The sequence below is a fragment of the Psittacula echo genome (genome assembly GCF_963264785.1).
Source record: "Psittacula echo genome assembly, chromosome: 19".
NCBI classification, from domain to species: domain Eukaryota; kingdom Metazoa; phylum Chordata; class Aves; order Psittaciformes; family Psittacidae; genus Psittacula; species Psittacula echo.
In genome coordinates, this window is record NC_137755.1 from 3,415,015 (window position 1) to 3,427,473 (window position 12,459).

A 12,459-nucleotide genomic window follows, 5' to 3' on the forward strand; every position below is an offset into this window, starting at 1 on the left:
CTTCTGAAAGACACTGAGGCAGCGATTGCCTGATAGGGAAGGATCCTGAGCTCTGATGTTTTCCACTCTTGGTGGGCAGGTTGGGCAGTGGGAGCTGGGAATTTCCTTCTCTGCTTTGGAGAAGGCACCGAGAGTCTTGTCAGGACTTGTGTGAGCTGCTCCTGAGCCCCTGCAGAGGCAGAGCTGCCCCTGGGCAGAGCCCTGCTGCCGGGAGGGGTGTGCAGGGCAGAGCTGAGCACACAGCCCATGGGATGGGCTCTGGGAGCACTGAGAGGGAGCAGAGCTGGGCCCAGAGCAGCAGCTCCTGGCAGGGACAGCTCCAGGCGGCAGAGACATGGGCAGGGAGTGGGGGGAAAGTGCAGCCCAGGCCTGGGGAGGGTGCGTTCAGGCAGCTCTCTTGGTGCCTGGCACTGGAGGTGGCTGCTGGCCATGCTCTGCTGGGCAAGGAGCTGACTGTCCCTCTAGAAAGTGCAGGGCAGCTGAGAACCAGACCGATGGACTCTGCAGCAACCTTGAGTAGGCACGAACCCACAGACAGTTGAGAACTTTTGTCTGTCTCACGCCGATACTCTTCACAGTTGCCTTCAAAAACTTAGGAATTTTATCCCTAATAGAGCCACAAAAAAAGCCAAACAAACCAACCCACCAGCCTTACAGAAAAACATGACCAAGTCACGCTGAGCCTCTCCTATGCAGACCGAAAGTGTTCAGAGTCGTGAGTGTGTAAATTGAACTTCTGTATCTGACATCCCTCCTGTCCTAACCTGTCACTGCCTTTTTCTGCTCTGACAGTGCCCCATGCCCAGAGGCAGCAGATGTCCAACGGCAGCTCCATCACCCACTTCCTCCTCCTGCCATTTGCAGACAGGCGGGAGCTGCAGCTCTGGCACTTCTGGCTCTTCCTGGGCATCTTCCTGGCTGCGCTCCTGGGCAACGGCCTCATCATCACCAGCACAGCCTGCGACCAGCACCTCCACACCCCCATGTACTTCTTCCTCCTCAACCTCTCCCTGCTGGACCTGGCCTGCATCTCCACCACTGTCCCCAAATCCATGGTCAATTCCCTCTGGGACACCAGGGCCATCTCCTACACAGGTTGTGCTGCACAGATCTTTTTCTTCGTCTTTTTCATGTCAGCCGAGTTTTCTCTCCTCACTGTCATGTCCTACGACCGCTACGTGGCCATCTGCAAGCCCCTGCACTACGGGAGCCTCCTGGGCAGCAGAGCTTGTGTCCACATGGCAGCAGCTGCCTGGGGCGCTGGGTTTCTCACTGCTCTGCTGCACACAGCCAATACATTTTCACTGCCCCTCTGCCGAGGCAATGCTGTGGAGCAGTTCTTCTGTGAAATCCCCCAGATCCTCAAGCTCTCCTGCTCACATTCCTACCTCAGGAAAGTTGGGCTTCTTGTGCTTAGTGCCCTGATTGTTATTGGCTGTTTTGTGTTCATTGTGGGGTCCTATGTGCAGATCTTCAGGGCTGTGCTGAGGATCCCAAATGAGCAGGGACGCCACAAAGCCTTTTCCACGTGCCTCCCTCACCTGGCTGTGGTCTCCCTCTTTGTCAGCACTGCTACCTTTGCCTATTTGAAGCCCCCCTCCATCTCCTCCCCATCCCTGGATCTGGTGCTGTCAGTGCTGTACTCGGTGGTGCCTCCAGCAGTGAACCCCCTCATCTACAGCCTGAGGAACCAGGAGCTCAAGGATGCTGTGAGGAAGCTGCTGACTGGATGTGTTTTAGCAGCCATACACTGCCTGCTTTACCCTGGAAAGGGCTTCCAATGTACATCATGACAGGCCACATCTGCCTTTCTTTCTTTACATTTGGTTTCCTGTTTCAATTTGTGGTGATGTTGTCTTCATAGAAATGTCAGTTTTCATCTCCTCCAGCTTAACTAGCCACCCATGTTGTGTGACCCACAGACTTTGTGTCAGTGAAGGTCTCTCACAGTATTTGAGTTAAATAAATGATCCTGCAGCAACTTCTTGTCTGTGCTATGTGCTCACATGGCAGGAATGAAGGGGAATGAAATCAGCTTTCTGGCTGCTCCAGCTCTGGGATGGCTGCTCTGTGCCTGGAGCAGGAAAAGCTCTTGGGGAGCCCAAGGGCCGGGGCTGTTGTGCTGGTGTGGGGAGATGGGATGGCATGGGGGGGCTGCAGAGCTCTCAGGGTGTCCTGGGCAGGAGAGCAGGGGACACAGGGGTCCCTGCAGGGGACTCCCCTGCAATGGCCCAGGCTGGGGCTGCCTGGCTGGGAGCAGCCCATGGGAAAGGGCTGGGTGGGCAGGAGCTGGACAGGAGGCAGCGTGTGCCCTGGCAGCAAGGGAGGACAGCAGCATGGCGGGCTGTATGACCAGGAGCACGGCAGGAGAACAAGGGAAGGGATGCTCTGGAATACTCCATCCAGGTTTCAGATCCCCAATTCAGGAATGCTATTGGCAAACAGGAGTGGGTTTAGCAATGAGCCCTGAGGACAGGCAGGGACTGGATTATGGTGCCAGTGGGGAGAGGCTGGGGGAGCTGGGCTTGTCCAGCCTGGAGAAGGGAAGGCTGATGGGGACCTGAGATCTTGGGAAGGGAAGGCTGTCGGGGACTGGCTGCCTGTACCGGCAAGGAGGCCATGGAGAATACAGAGCCAGGCTCCTCACCATGGTGCCTGTTGGGAGGACAAAAGGCAATGGGGGATAGTGACAGAGGAGACGTTGAGCCAGGACATAAGGAAACCTTGTTCCCATAGGCTCAGGCAAGTGCTGCATCAGGGCACCCAGAGAGGCTGTGCAGTCTCTGGCCTTGGGGATTTCCAACTCAGACTGAATCAAGCCTTGAACCACTTGCTCTGACCCTGTTACTGATGGGTTTGACTTGAGACCTCTTGATGTCCCTTCCAACTTCTCTTATGATGTTACAATGATGGGCTTACGAAGGGCCACAGAGGTGCTCTAAGGGCTGGAGAACATCTCTGATGAAGACAGGCTGTGAGAGCTGGGAGTGTTCAGCCTGGAGAAGGTCCCAGTTGGACATCTTAGCATCTGCTGTACGTAAGCAGGGTGTACAAGAAATCTGGAGAGGGGCTTTTTGCAAAGGTGTGCAGTGACAGGAATAAGGGGAATGGCTTCAGGCTGAAAATGGGTAGATTTAGATCAGACATTAGGAGGAAGTTGTGCCCTTTGAGATGCCACGAGGGCTGAAGCAATTCTGTGATGAAGTCATGTTGACAGATTTGAGTGTTCAGCCTGGAGAATAGAAGGTTCTAGGGAGACATCGTAGCAATCTGCCCATATCTAAGCAGGGCCTACAAGAAATCTGGAGAGGGTCTTTTTACAAGGGTGTGCAGTGACACGACAAGGGGGAGTGGATTTAAGGTGAAAAAAGGGTGATTTAGCTTGGACATTCAGAGGAAGCTGTTCCCTCTGAGGATGGTGGGACACTGGCACAGGGTGCCCAGAGAAGCTGTGGCTGCCCCATCCCTGGCAGAATTTAAGGCCAGGTTGGATGGGACTCATCTCTGAAGCAGTGCTTTGCCCAGCTGTGATGTTCACAAGGGATGTCAGATGAAATCCAACTTCATTATAAAGTTCTCTACTTGTACTCATGACTCAGATGATTCTGGGCTGCATAAGAGAGGCTCAGCATGGCCTTAGAGTCATTTTGACTGTGTTATTTATTTACTGGCATAACATTGGTGAGGTGGTTTTTTAGGGTATAAAACATTCTTTGTATGACCGAAAACCTGAAGAGTATTGAAAGAGTGAGAAGTTCTCACCTCTTTGTAGCTTAGTGCAGAGCCAGGAGAGTTCTTTCCCATTTGCTCTATGCTTTAACCACATGTGTAAGATACCTTCACACACAAATTGATCCTAAGAACCCCCACAAACACCTGTCCTGTGCTGAGAGCAGGGCAGCACGGTTTCAAAGGGCAGATCACGGAGCTCTCATGGGGAGAAGCAAAGGACTGTGCCCAGCAGAGCATGGCCAGCAGCCACCTCCAGTGCCAGACACCAAGAGAGCTGCCTGAACGCACCCTCCCCAGGCCTGGGCTGCACTTTCCCCCCGCTCCCTGCCCATGTCTCTGCTGCCTGGAGCTGTCCCTGCCAGGAGCTGCTGCTCTGGGCCCAGCTCTGCTCCCTCTCAGTGCTCCCAGAGCCCATCCCATGGGCTGTGTGCTCAGCTCTGCCCTGCACACCCCTCCCGGCAGCAGGGCTCTGCCCAGGGGCAGCTCTGCCTCTGCAGAACCTCACACCTGGCACTCCATGGATCCATCAATGGTCAATGGAGAAACATGGTCACTCCCTGAGGAAAGCCTTGAGAGCTTCTTAACTCTTCAGTGAGTTACTGGTGGCAATGAGCAGTGTGCAGGGAGGTGAGGGAGGGTGGAGGGAAGTCAGCAAGAAGGTGATGGTTCAGGGCTTTAACCAATCCTTACAAGCAGGACGGAGCCCAGCAATGGAGAGCAGTTGATGTCTGTAGGTGGAGGAGGAAGAGGTGTTCCTGGAGTGTGGCTGCAGAGCCTGGACAAACCAGAGGCTGTCTGAGAAGTTTCCCTCATGGGAACATGCCTCAGCGTGGCACATGGGGAATGGCCACTGCTGGGGGTGCCTGAACACTGCTCCTCATGCCCCATGAGCCGACCTTCCTGTCTGCCTCTCCTGCACTACCCAAACTTGCCTGGAATGCAGGATCCATCCCTGAGCCTGGAGAATGCAGGAACCTCCTGCAGTGAGGGGTCACTGCTGCAGGGGAAGTGCAAAGCTTCTGTGAGACACTTGTGAGTGCGGGCAGAGAGTGGGGTGTGCACAGCAGAGAGGGTGCTACAGGCAGGAAGCTGTCCCAGATGAGGTGCCCTGTCCCCACAGCATGGGGTACCTTGCACCCAAGGACACCACCTTTCCTTATGGCTCTTGCCAGGAAGTTCTCAATCCAGACCATTCCCTTTTCCCACTGCTCTCCCATGGTGCTTAGTTCTCTATCCTGATGGCATCACCCATTCCTCTAGAAGCCTCCTTTAGATGGCCTTGCTGAGGGATATTCACTCCACCTGCTGAATTGACACTATAGTAGCAGCCTACAACTACTTGAAATGTGGCTTCAGAGATGAGGGAGGTTTTCTTGCTAGCGGGAAGAGAAGGAAACCTCTGCAAAGTGCAGCTTGGAAGGTTCAGACTCAAAAGTGAGGAAAGAGAAATGTCTCTCTAAAGGTGGAGCTGTGATGCAAGAGGTCACCCAGAGGGAGTCTGGCTCAGCCCATGGCTTTGTGTTTCAAGGAGCAGACAGCCATGGGTGCAGAGATGTGACTGAAGGTACAGAAATGCCAGGTGAGAGCCAGGTGGGAAAGCAAGATGGGTGTCAAGAGCCTGAAGGGAAAGAGGTGCAGGCATGGGCCAGTGAAGGACAGCCTGCAGCAGAGATGAGTGAGGATTCTGGCAAGGCTGAAAGGCCCAAAAGAACAAAAGGTCTCTGTGCCCTGGGCTATGGCAGTTGCCTCTTTCATCAAGGCCTATGGGGAGAACTTTCATTCTCAGGATTTCAGGCTCTACTTCTGCAAGGGCTGTGGTCAGGGCTTGGCCTTTCTGCTTCATCAAACAAACCAAGGGTTTTCTCACCACCAGACACCTGCATTTTGCCTTTGTCTGCTTGTAATCACAACATGCAGATACTTGCTTTAAGGAGTCCCTGGGGAGGCTTTGTCAGTAACAGCCCTCAGTGGGGCCCATTAATGCTGAAGGGACTTGGGGCTTTGTTTCTGACTTGGACTTCTTGAGAGGTTTCCTCAGTCTCCTCTCAGCACCTGAGGTTCATGGACTCAGCCCAAATACACCATGGGGCTCATTAAAACCTTTGGGTTTTGTCAATCCTTGCAGATTGCACAGCACATTGGAGGATTCCGAGCACAGGAAGATTGCAAAGAGCAATGGATAAAAGTTATTTTGAGGGGTTTTTTTTCTTACTTTTCAGTTTAGAAATTTCTGTGACTTCTGCAGTGCCTGGCACAGGGATCACTGGAACCTGCCAGGGCCCTGCCGCCTTCCGCAATGCTTGATGTGCTTGCGCGGGCCTTGCCGGAGCCAGGCAGGTCCCCTTGTGCTGAGCTCCCAGGGACAGCACCAGCAGCTGCACTGCCCAGGGGCTGCTCCTGCCCTGACACCTTCTCAGCACCTCTGACACCAGCAGCTCCTGCACACAGAAGGCTCCTGCTTCGCCCCCAGCACCTCTGCAGGCAGAGCTCAGCTCCAAGCACATGAACGAGCCCAGCGCCTCCTCCTCACCCATTCCCTGCTCCTACAGCTGGGATGGCACCAGCACATCTCCTGACAGCTTCTCCTCCCTTTAGAGCACGCACCCACCATGTGTTTCAAGGCAACACTAAAAGAAGATTGCAAAGTCAAAGAACCCGTACCTGGATGAGCAGGGCAGGCACGGGAGATGCAGCCTCCCGAGGGAGGGCTCTCCTCTGCACTGGTTCCTGCAGGGCTCTGGCTCCTTCAATAGCCCACGCTCAGCGTGGGGGCCCCGTCACAATGGGCGTCTCCACAGCGACCACCACGGCTTTGTGATGGCGGCAGCATCGTGCCCATGGCACTGGGCACCCAGGGGTGCTCTGGTAGTTGTCACGGTGGGAGCAGCCTCTGCCCAGCCGGTCTGGGGACGTCCCTCATGGGCTGCTCTTCCTCAGTGCCTTTTAGTCCAGAGGTGGACCATGCAAGGGGTCACAGCTCAACCTGGGTAATGGAACAGGGCATCACGGCCACCTACGACAAGTGGAGGGTGACCGACATTGGCACAGCAGAGAATCATGGAATCCCAGACTGGGTTGGGCTGGAAGGGACTTTAAAACTCATCCAGGTCCAGCCCCTGCCACTGGCAGGGACACCTTCCACTAGAGCAGCTTGCTCCAAGGCCCTGTGTCTTTATGCACTCCCGGAGTATCCCGGGGATACCCCTACAGAATCCCAGAGAATGCCTACAGAACCTCCAGAGTACCCCATAGGCCCAAAATGAGCTCATGCATCACAATGAACATGGGGACATGGGGAACTCAGGGGTGGCTGATTATGGAACTCCCCGTGTTCACGTGTGCGAGGCCACGGAACCCCATGGAACCCTTCAGTGGAGGCACCGGGAGACCACAGCTGCCTCATGGAACACAAGTTACGGGTGGAGGAGGCCAGAGCAGCTCCTCTGGTGGTTCCCGTCTTGGTGTGTGAAAGCCGGTGACACCTGTGGACACAGGAGCGTGGAACGAGGTGGGTGGCGATGGCCATCTTGGGGTGCTTTAGGAGTTGCCAAGAACACCTCAAGTGACTTCCCCAGAGTGGCTGCTTTGTACTCGGTGTGTGAGTTGTGCTGGCTGAGCCGGCAGCGGAGCGCTGAAGCTGCCTTAAATCCTGGGATCTGGCCTCATTTCTTGTGGAGAGAAGAAGGGCCTGTGGGGATGGCACAAGGGGGAAGGGCTTTAACCTGACAGAGAGGAGATTGAGGTGAGATCTTAGAAGTTGTTCCCTATGAGGGTGGTGGGACACTGGCACAGGGTCCCCAGAGAAACTGTGGCTGCCCCATCCCTGGCAGTGTTCAAGGCCAGGTTGGCTGGGGCTTGGAGCGAGCTGCTCTTGTGGAAGGTGTCCGTGCCTATGGCAGGGATTGGAGCTGGATGAGTTTAAGGTTCCTCCCAACTCAAACCATTGTGTGCTTCTGTGACATCTTCAAGTCCCCAGTACTGCTGGGTGGCAGAAGCTGCCCCTCAGGAGCTGTGCACTGTAGGGATTGGTGCATGGACGGGAAGCTGCTAGGAGGGACAGGAACCAGCTGACCCTGGGGAGGTGCTTGGGCAGCAGATATAAGGAATTCTAACTGCGCAATAAATCGTTGATGACCCGCATTCTGTGAATACTCTATGTCTCAGCTCTAGTTCGGAGGGAACTAGTGCTTCTGTCCCTCAACACACGAGTAGCGAGAAACTACGAGTGGTGACCCCGACGTGATAGCGATGGATGTGAGCCACGTGGTACAGGTACTGGAGGCCCTCGCGCAGCAAGCTGGGTTGCCGAAGGCAATATACTTGGGGTCAGTGGGCCACTGCATCCAATGGTTCGGAGGCCGGAGGCCGGTGGAGGCCCCCGTGGACGTATTAGATACCTCCCAATGTGGACGGATCTGCCAAGAGCTTTTGGAAGCGGTCTTGGCTTGGGAAAAGAAAGCAGGAGATCTAGGGGAGACGTGGGGTGCCATCGAGATAGTTGTCTCCAGGAGAGGAGCAGCTGTAGCGGCTGCGGGACACGGAGGCGCTGCGAGTGGAGGAGCCGCGGGTGCAGACCTTTGCGCGGGAGCTGTGGAGGAAGGTGCCCCGGGCCGCGCGGCCGAGCGGGCAGCGCTGGAGCTGCAGCGCGACTGCCAGAAACCACGGCGGCGGCAACAGCAACAACGGCAGCAGCAAGGAAACGGGAAGTGGAGCGTTGTGAGTCCTGGTAGCACTCCCCTTTGTGCGACAGGGCAGGGGACAGGGGGGTTCCCCACAACGAGCGACAGCAACCCTCAAAGCCTACCCTGGGGGAATCCTCCCTACTAAGGACATTGTCTTTATTCTTGGCTACCAGGCCGGAGTGTTCAGTTTGGTTTTGATTTTCTAGGAAAAAACAAACAAACAAACAAACAAAAAAAAGCCCCACAGCAATTTAATGTACCCTTACAGCCTTTTGAAAACGTTGTGTGAGTGCCGTGGCGGACTGTGGACTTGGGACCCCATCTGCAACTCATTTGATAGTTTCTCTGTGATCCACATGTACTAGAGGTTGGCAAATATAAGTATATCCATCTTTCTATTAGCCCTTGGAGACTTCTTATGGATATTGCTGACCACTTCTTCCGATGTAGGCTGGCCACCTGCATTGGAATGAGTGTGCATTTTGGCCAGTGTAAAAGCCCAAGGCTCGTGCGATGTGGGGAGGCAGAGCCTCTGGGGACGCCTGCTGAAGTTGAGCCTGCAACCTCACACTGCGATGATGCTGCTTGGAACTGATTTTTATTGTCTTCACAGGGTCCTTACGCCACGTTCCGTGTAGTAGGAGAGGTGATTGTCTGGGTTTTGTGTTTCAAATATTGTAATTGTATAGAGTTTGCTTGTGGGATCCCATATGTGTGTGTGTGTGTGTGTTGAGGGCGGACAGTGTTCTGTATATTTTTTGTTGTTGGGTTTGTGTAAAAGTTTTAATGGGTAGCAGATTAACATTTTGGACAAGAAAGGGTTAATGCAAGGTGCTGTTGCTGGCAGGTATTTATGGCTGCTGCTAAGCAGGCAGGCAGCTGTAGCTTCACATTCCTTTCCCATCAGAATGCCTTTGAATCACTTTAACCCAACTCCTTCTCAAGAGCTGATAGCCTGGGAGAGGGGGTATGTTTGTGTCCTCCTACCTACAGGTCCATGGCAGCTGCCTGCAAAGTTTGTCAAGCCTTGCCATGAGCTGGACAGACAAGTGGAGGAACCCGATGCCTCAGCTACAGGAGCTGACAGTGAATACCCCGAGCAGAATGAGATAGAGGAGGAGAAAAATGAATGATTGCAGGACATCACTTGGGGGCAACTGAAAAGTAACAACTCGAATATGTGTGCTTGTAACGTAGCTATTATTAGAGGCTGTGATTTTGTGTATAAAACCACCCGTATTTACTAGCCAGTTGCTAATGAGAAACTATACCTTGTATTGTGTGTATTTGTTACTTGTAAAAGAGATGTCAGAGCATGCAAATTTGCAGCAGCTGCTAGAAAATGCTAAGACAAAAGCTAGAAAGATTCTAATACAATGGTAGTGTTATAAAGCAGGTAATGGAACAAATTAAGAGGGTGGGAGAACTCCACTGGCAAGAAAGTTCTTTGGCTGGTTTCTCACTGCCATCAGCATTTTCAACATGCTGTTGTAACCTGTAATAGTTACTCTGGTAATGTCAATCTGTGTGTGCTTAGCCACAATACCAACTTGTTACTGGATGAAGCAGGTGAAACTCTGCATTGACAACGAGGTACAAGAACTGAGGTTGACCAAATGCCTGCTGCCACAGTCAAGGGCAAGACTGGGTTGGCTTCTGTGTTTGCCACCAAGAAGAACCTTTAGCTCCGCTGCTGGCTGCAACCCAGGAGGTGTGGAGCGGTGGGGACACATGCCATGCCAGACCTTGATGTGAGAGGATGGCCTCCCCTGTTATCAGAGAGACATCCAGGAGAAAAATGGCAGACCCAGCAGCCTGTGATTGACCTATGTTGAAGAAATATGGAAACATGCTAAGATCTTACACATGGTGTATGAGGATGGGCAAGCCTTTTGGCTGGACAATTTGTTAGGTGAATGGGGACTGACAGATTGGCTGGTTGCTCCAGTAAAAGGTGGACTAATGGTGTTTATTGTCATTTTAATGATTTTGATTTTGTTTCTGTATATTTTTATTACGTGTGTTAGTTTTATTTGTATTAGTAGCAAGTTATATGTTGCGGTGTGTGATATCTATGGTTAAGAAACATCCGTCTGGTTTGCTCAAAAACAAAAAGAGGGAATTGTGGAGTCGCTAAGGGATGGTGGACATTTTGTGACCAACCCAGACGTCTTAACCTTAGGAGATGGTGGTTATGAAGAATACAGCTGAACAATCGACATGTGAGCAATCCCAGCAGTTTGGTCTTAGCCAAACTCTGAGTTAAGTTGCAAGGTCTGAATTCAAGTTACCCAGGCTGCAAGGCATAGCCTTAGGTTACTAAAGGACAGTTACGTGCAGTAGAATAAGGAACTTGGCGTTTGCTCAAGGCTAACAAGATGTGGGAGCGGGATGGTGAAACTGCAAGTTATGTGAGAAAGGTAGCGAATGGATAATTTTAGCTAGCTTGTTATCTGCTTCAAAATGTGTGGACTGCACTTCTGAGCCAATCACAATCTATATTGGTTACGTCTAGCCAATAGCAGTTCGATTTCTGGAAGCATATACTGTAGCTACTGTGCTACGACAGTGGTCTGCGGACCCCATTAGCCATTGAGACTACGATGGAGTGTGTGCAAGTCCTTTTTCAGGCTTTGTCTGAGCGAGCTGCTGAAATTTGCCCAAAACACTGTAATAGTCATTCGCACATCCCTGGACTCCTAACTGAAGGTAACAATAGTGCAGACCGTGTTGCACAAGGTCTGCCAGTCCCTGACTGTTGCGCTCCAGTTTTTATGCGCTATTTACATGTCACAGTTGATACCTGTAGCAGTGTCATCTTGGCTACGGCACAACGCAAGCAAGACGCCAAAGCGGCCATTTTGCATTGGCGCGAGGTCATGGTGATTTTGGGAGTCCCTAGCCAGATCAAGACTGACAACGGCCCAGCATATTCAAGTCAACTGGTGGCCTCGTTTTTACAACAGTGGGGCATTGAGCATAAGACCGGTTGTCCTCATAACAGCACTGGCCAAGTTATCGTTGAACGTGCACACCGGACTCTGAAAGCTCGCCTTGTGTGTCTTGAGGCGGGGGAGTCCGTGCCCGGAGAAAATCCCGCAAGCCGTGTGCGCCGACTTTTACTTTCTGCTCTGACTAGTTCAAATCAATTCTCGCGTGGATCAAGTGAACAATCCCCGATGAGCTCACACTTTGCCCCACCTCTAGACAAACCCCCGTATCCACAGGTACGGGTGAAAGATCCGGAAAAGGGTAAGATAGGTCCATTTGCCCTACGGGCTCACGGGTGGGGCTATGCCTGTGTAGAGGGTGAGACTGGGCTACGCTGGATACCGGCAAAATGGTTATTACCGTGCTTGTAGTTGTGCCTGTAAGTTTGTATTTGAGCTATATTTCACAGGTGGTGACTGGCGCTGGGCTGTATCTGGGAGAGAGTGATGGAAAGAGGTGCGAAATGACATCCCTGGCCCTTGTGTGTCCAGATGACTTCACTCACGGATCCAGTCACAACGTGCCTTACGAACTTTGTAGCCGGCCGTTGAATATGACAACACTCAGGTCGGAAACACCTGCGTCTAGGTCCCTTTAGGCTGACGCTCTGTGTTTATGTTTGTTTCTTTCTCGCTTGATTATGTAATACACACCGTGTGTGAATACTTAGTTGCACAAACCTTTCTGACTTGGTTAATTAGAGTTATGAGTTACGCACCATGTGTGAATACTTAGTTACACGAACCTTCCTTACTTAGTTAATTAGAGTTATAAGTTGTTATCTGGAATAGCTGTTAAAACCCTGAGTTTTCTAGTCTTGAGGTGGGGGATATGTAGGGATTGGCGCATGGAAGATCACGTGATGTGAGGGAAGTTGCCAGGAGGGACAGGAACCAGCTGACTCTGGGGAGGTGCTTGGGCAACAGATACAAGGATTGTAACTGCGCAATAAATCGTTGTTGACCCGCATTCCGTGAATGCTCTATGTCTTGACCCTAGTTCGGAGGGAACTAGTGCTTCCGTCCCTCATCACACAAGTAGCGAGAAACTACAT

General features: G+C 52.5%; 1 protein-coding gene across 1 annotated transcript; it reads left to right on the forward strand.

Moving 5' to 3' along the window:
- Positions 1-815: 815 nt before the first annotated feature.
- Positions 816-1,793, forward strand: LOC308228548 (olfactory receptor 14C36-like; the record flags this gene model as incomplete). The annotated part of the gene is made up of 1 exon (XM_080631930.1): positions 816-1,793. One exon carries the CDS (start codon positions 816-818, stop codon positions 1,791-1,793), a length of 978 nt encoding a protein of 325 aa, XP_080488056.1.
- Positions 1,794-12,459: the final 10,666 nt, after the last annotated feature.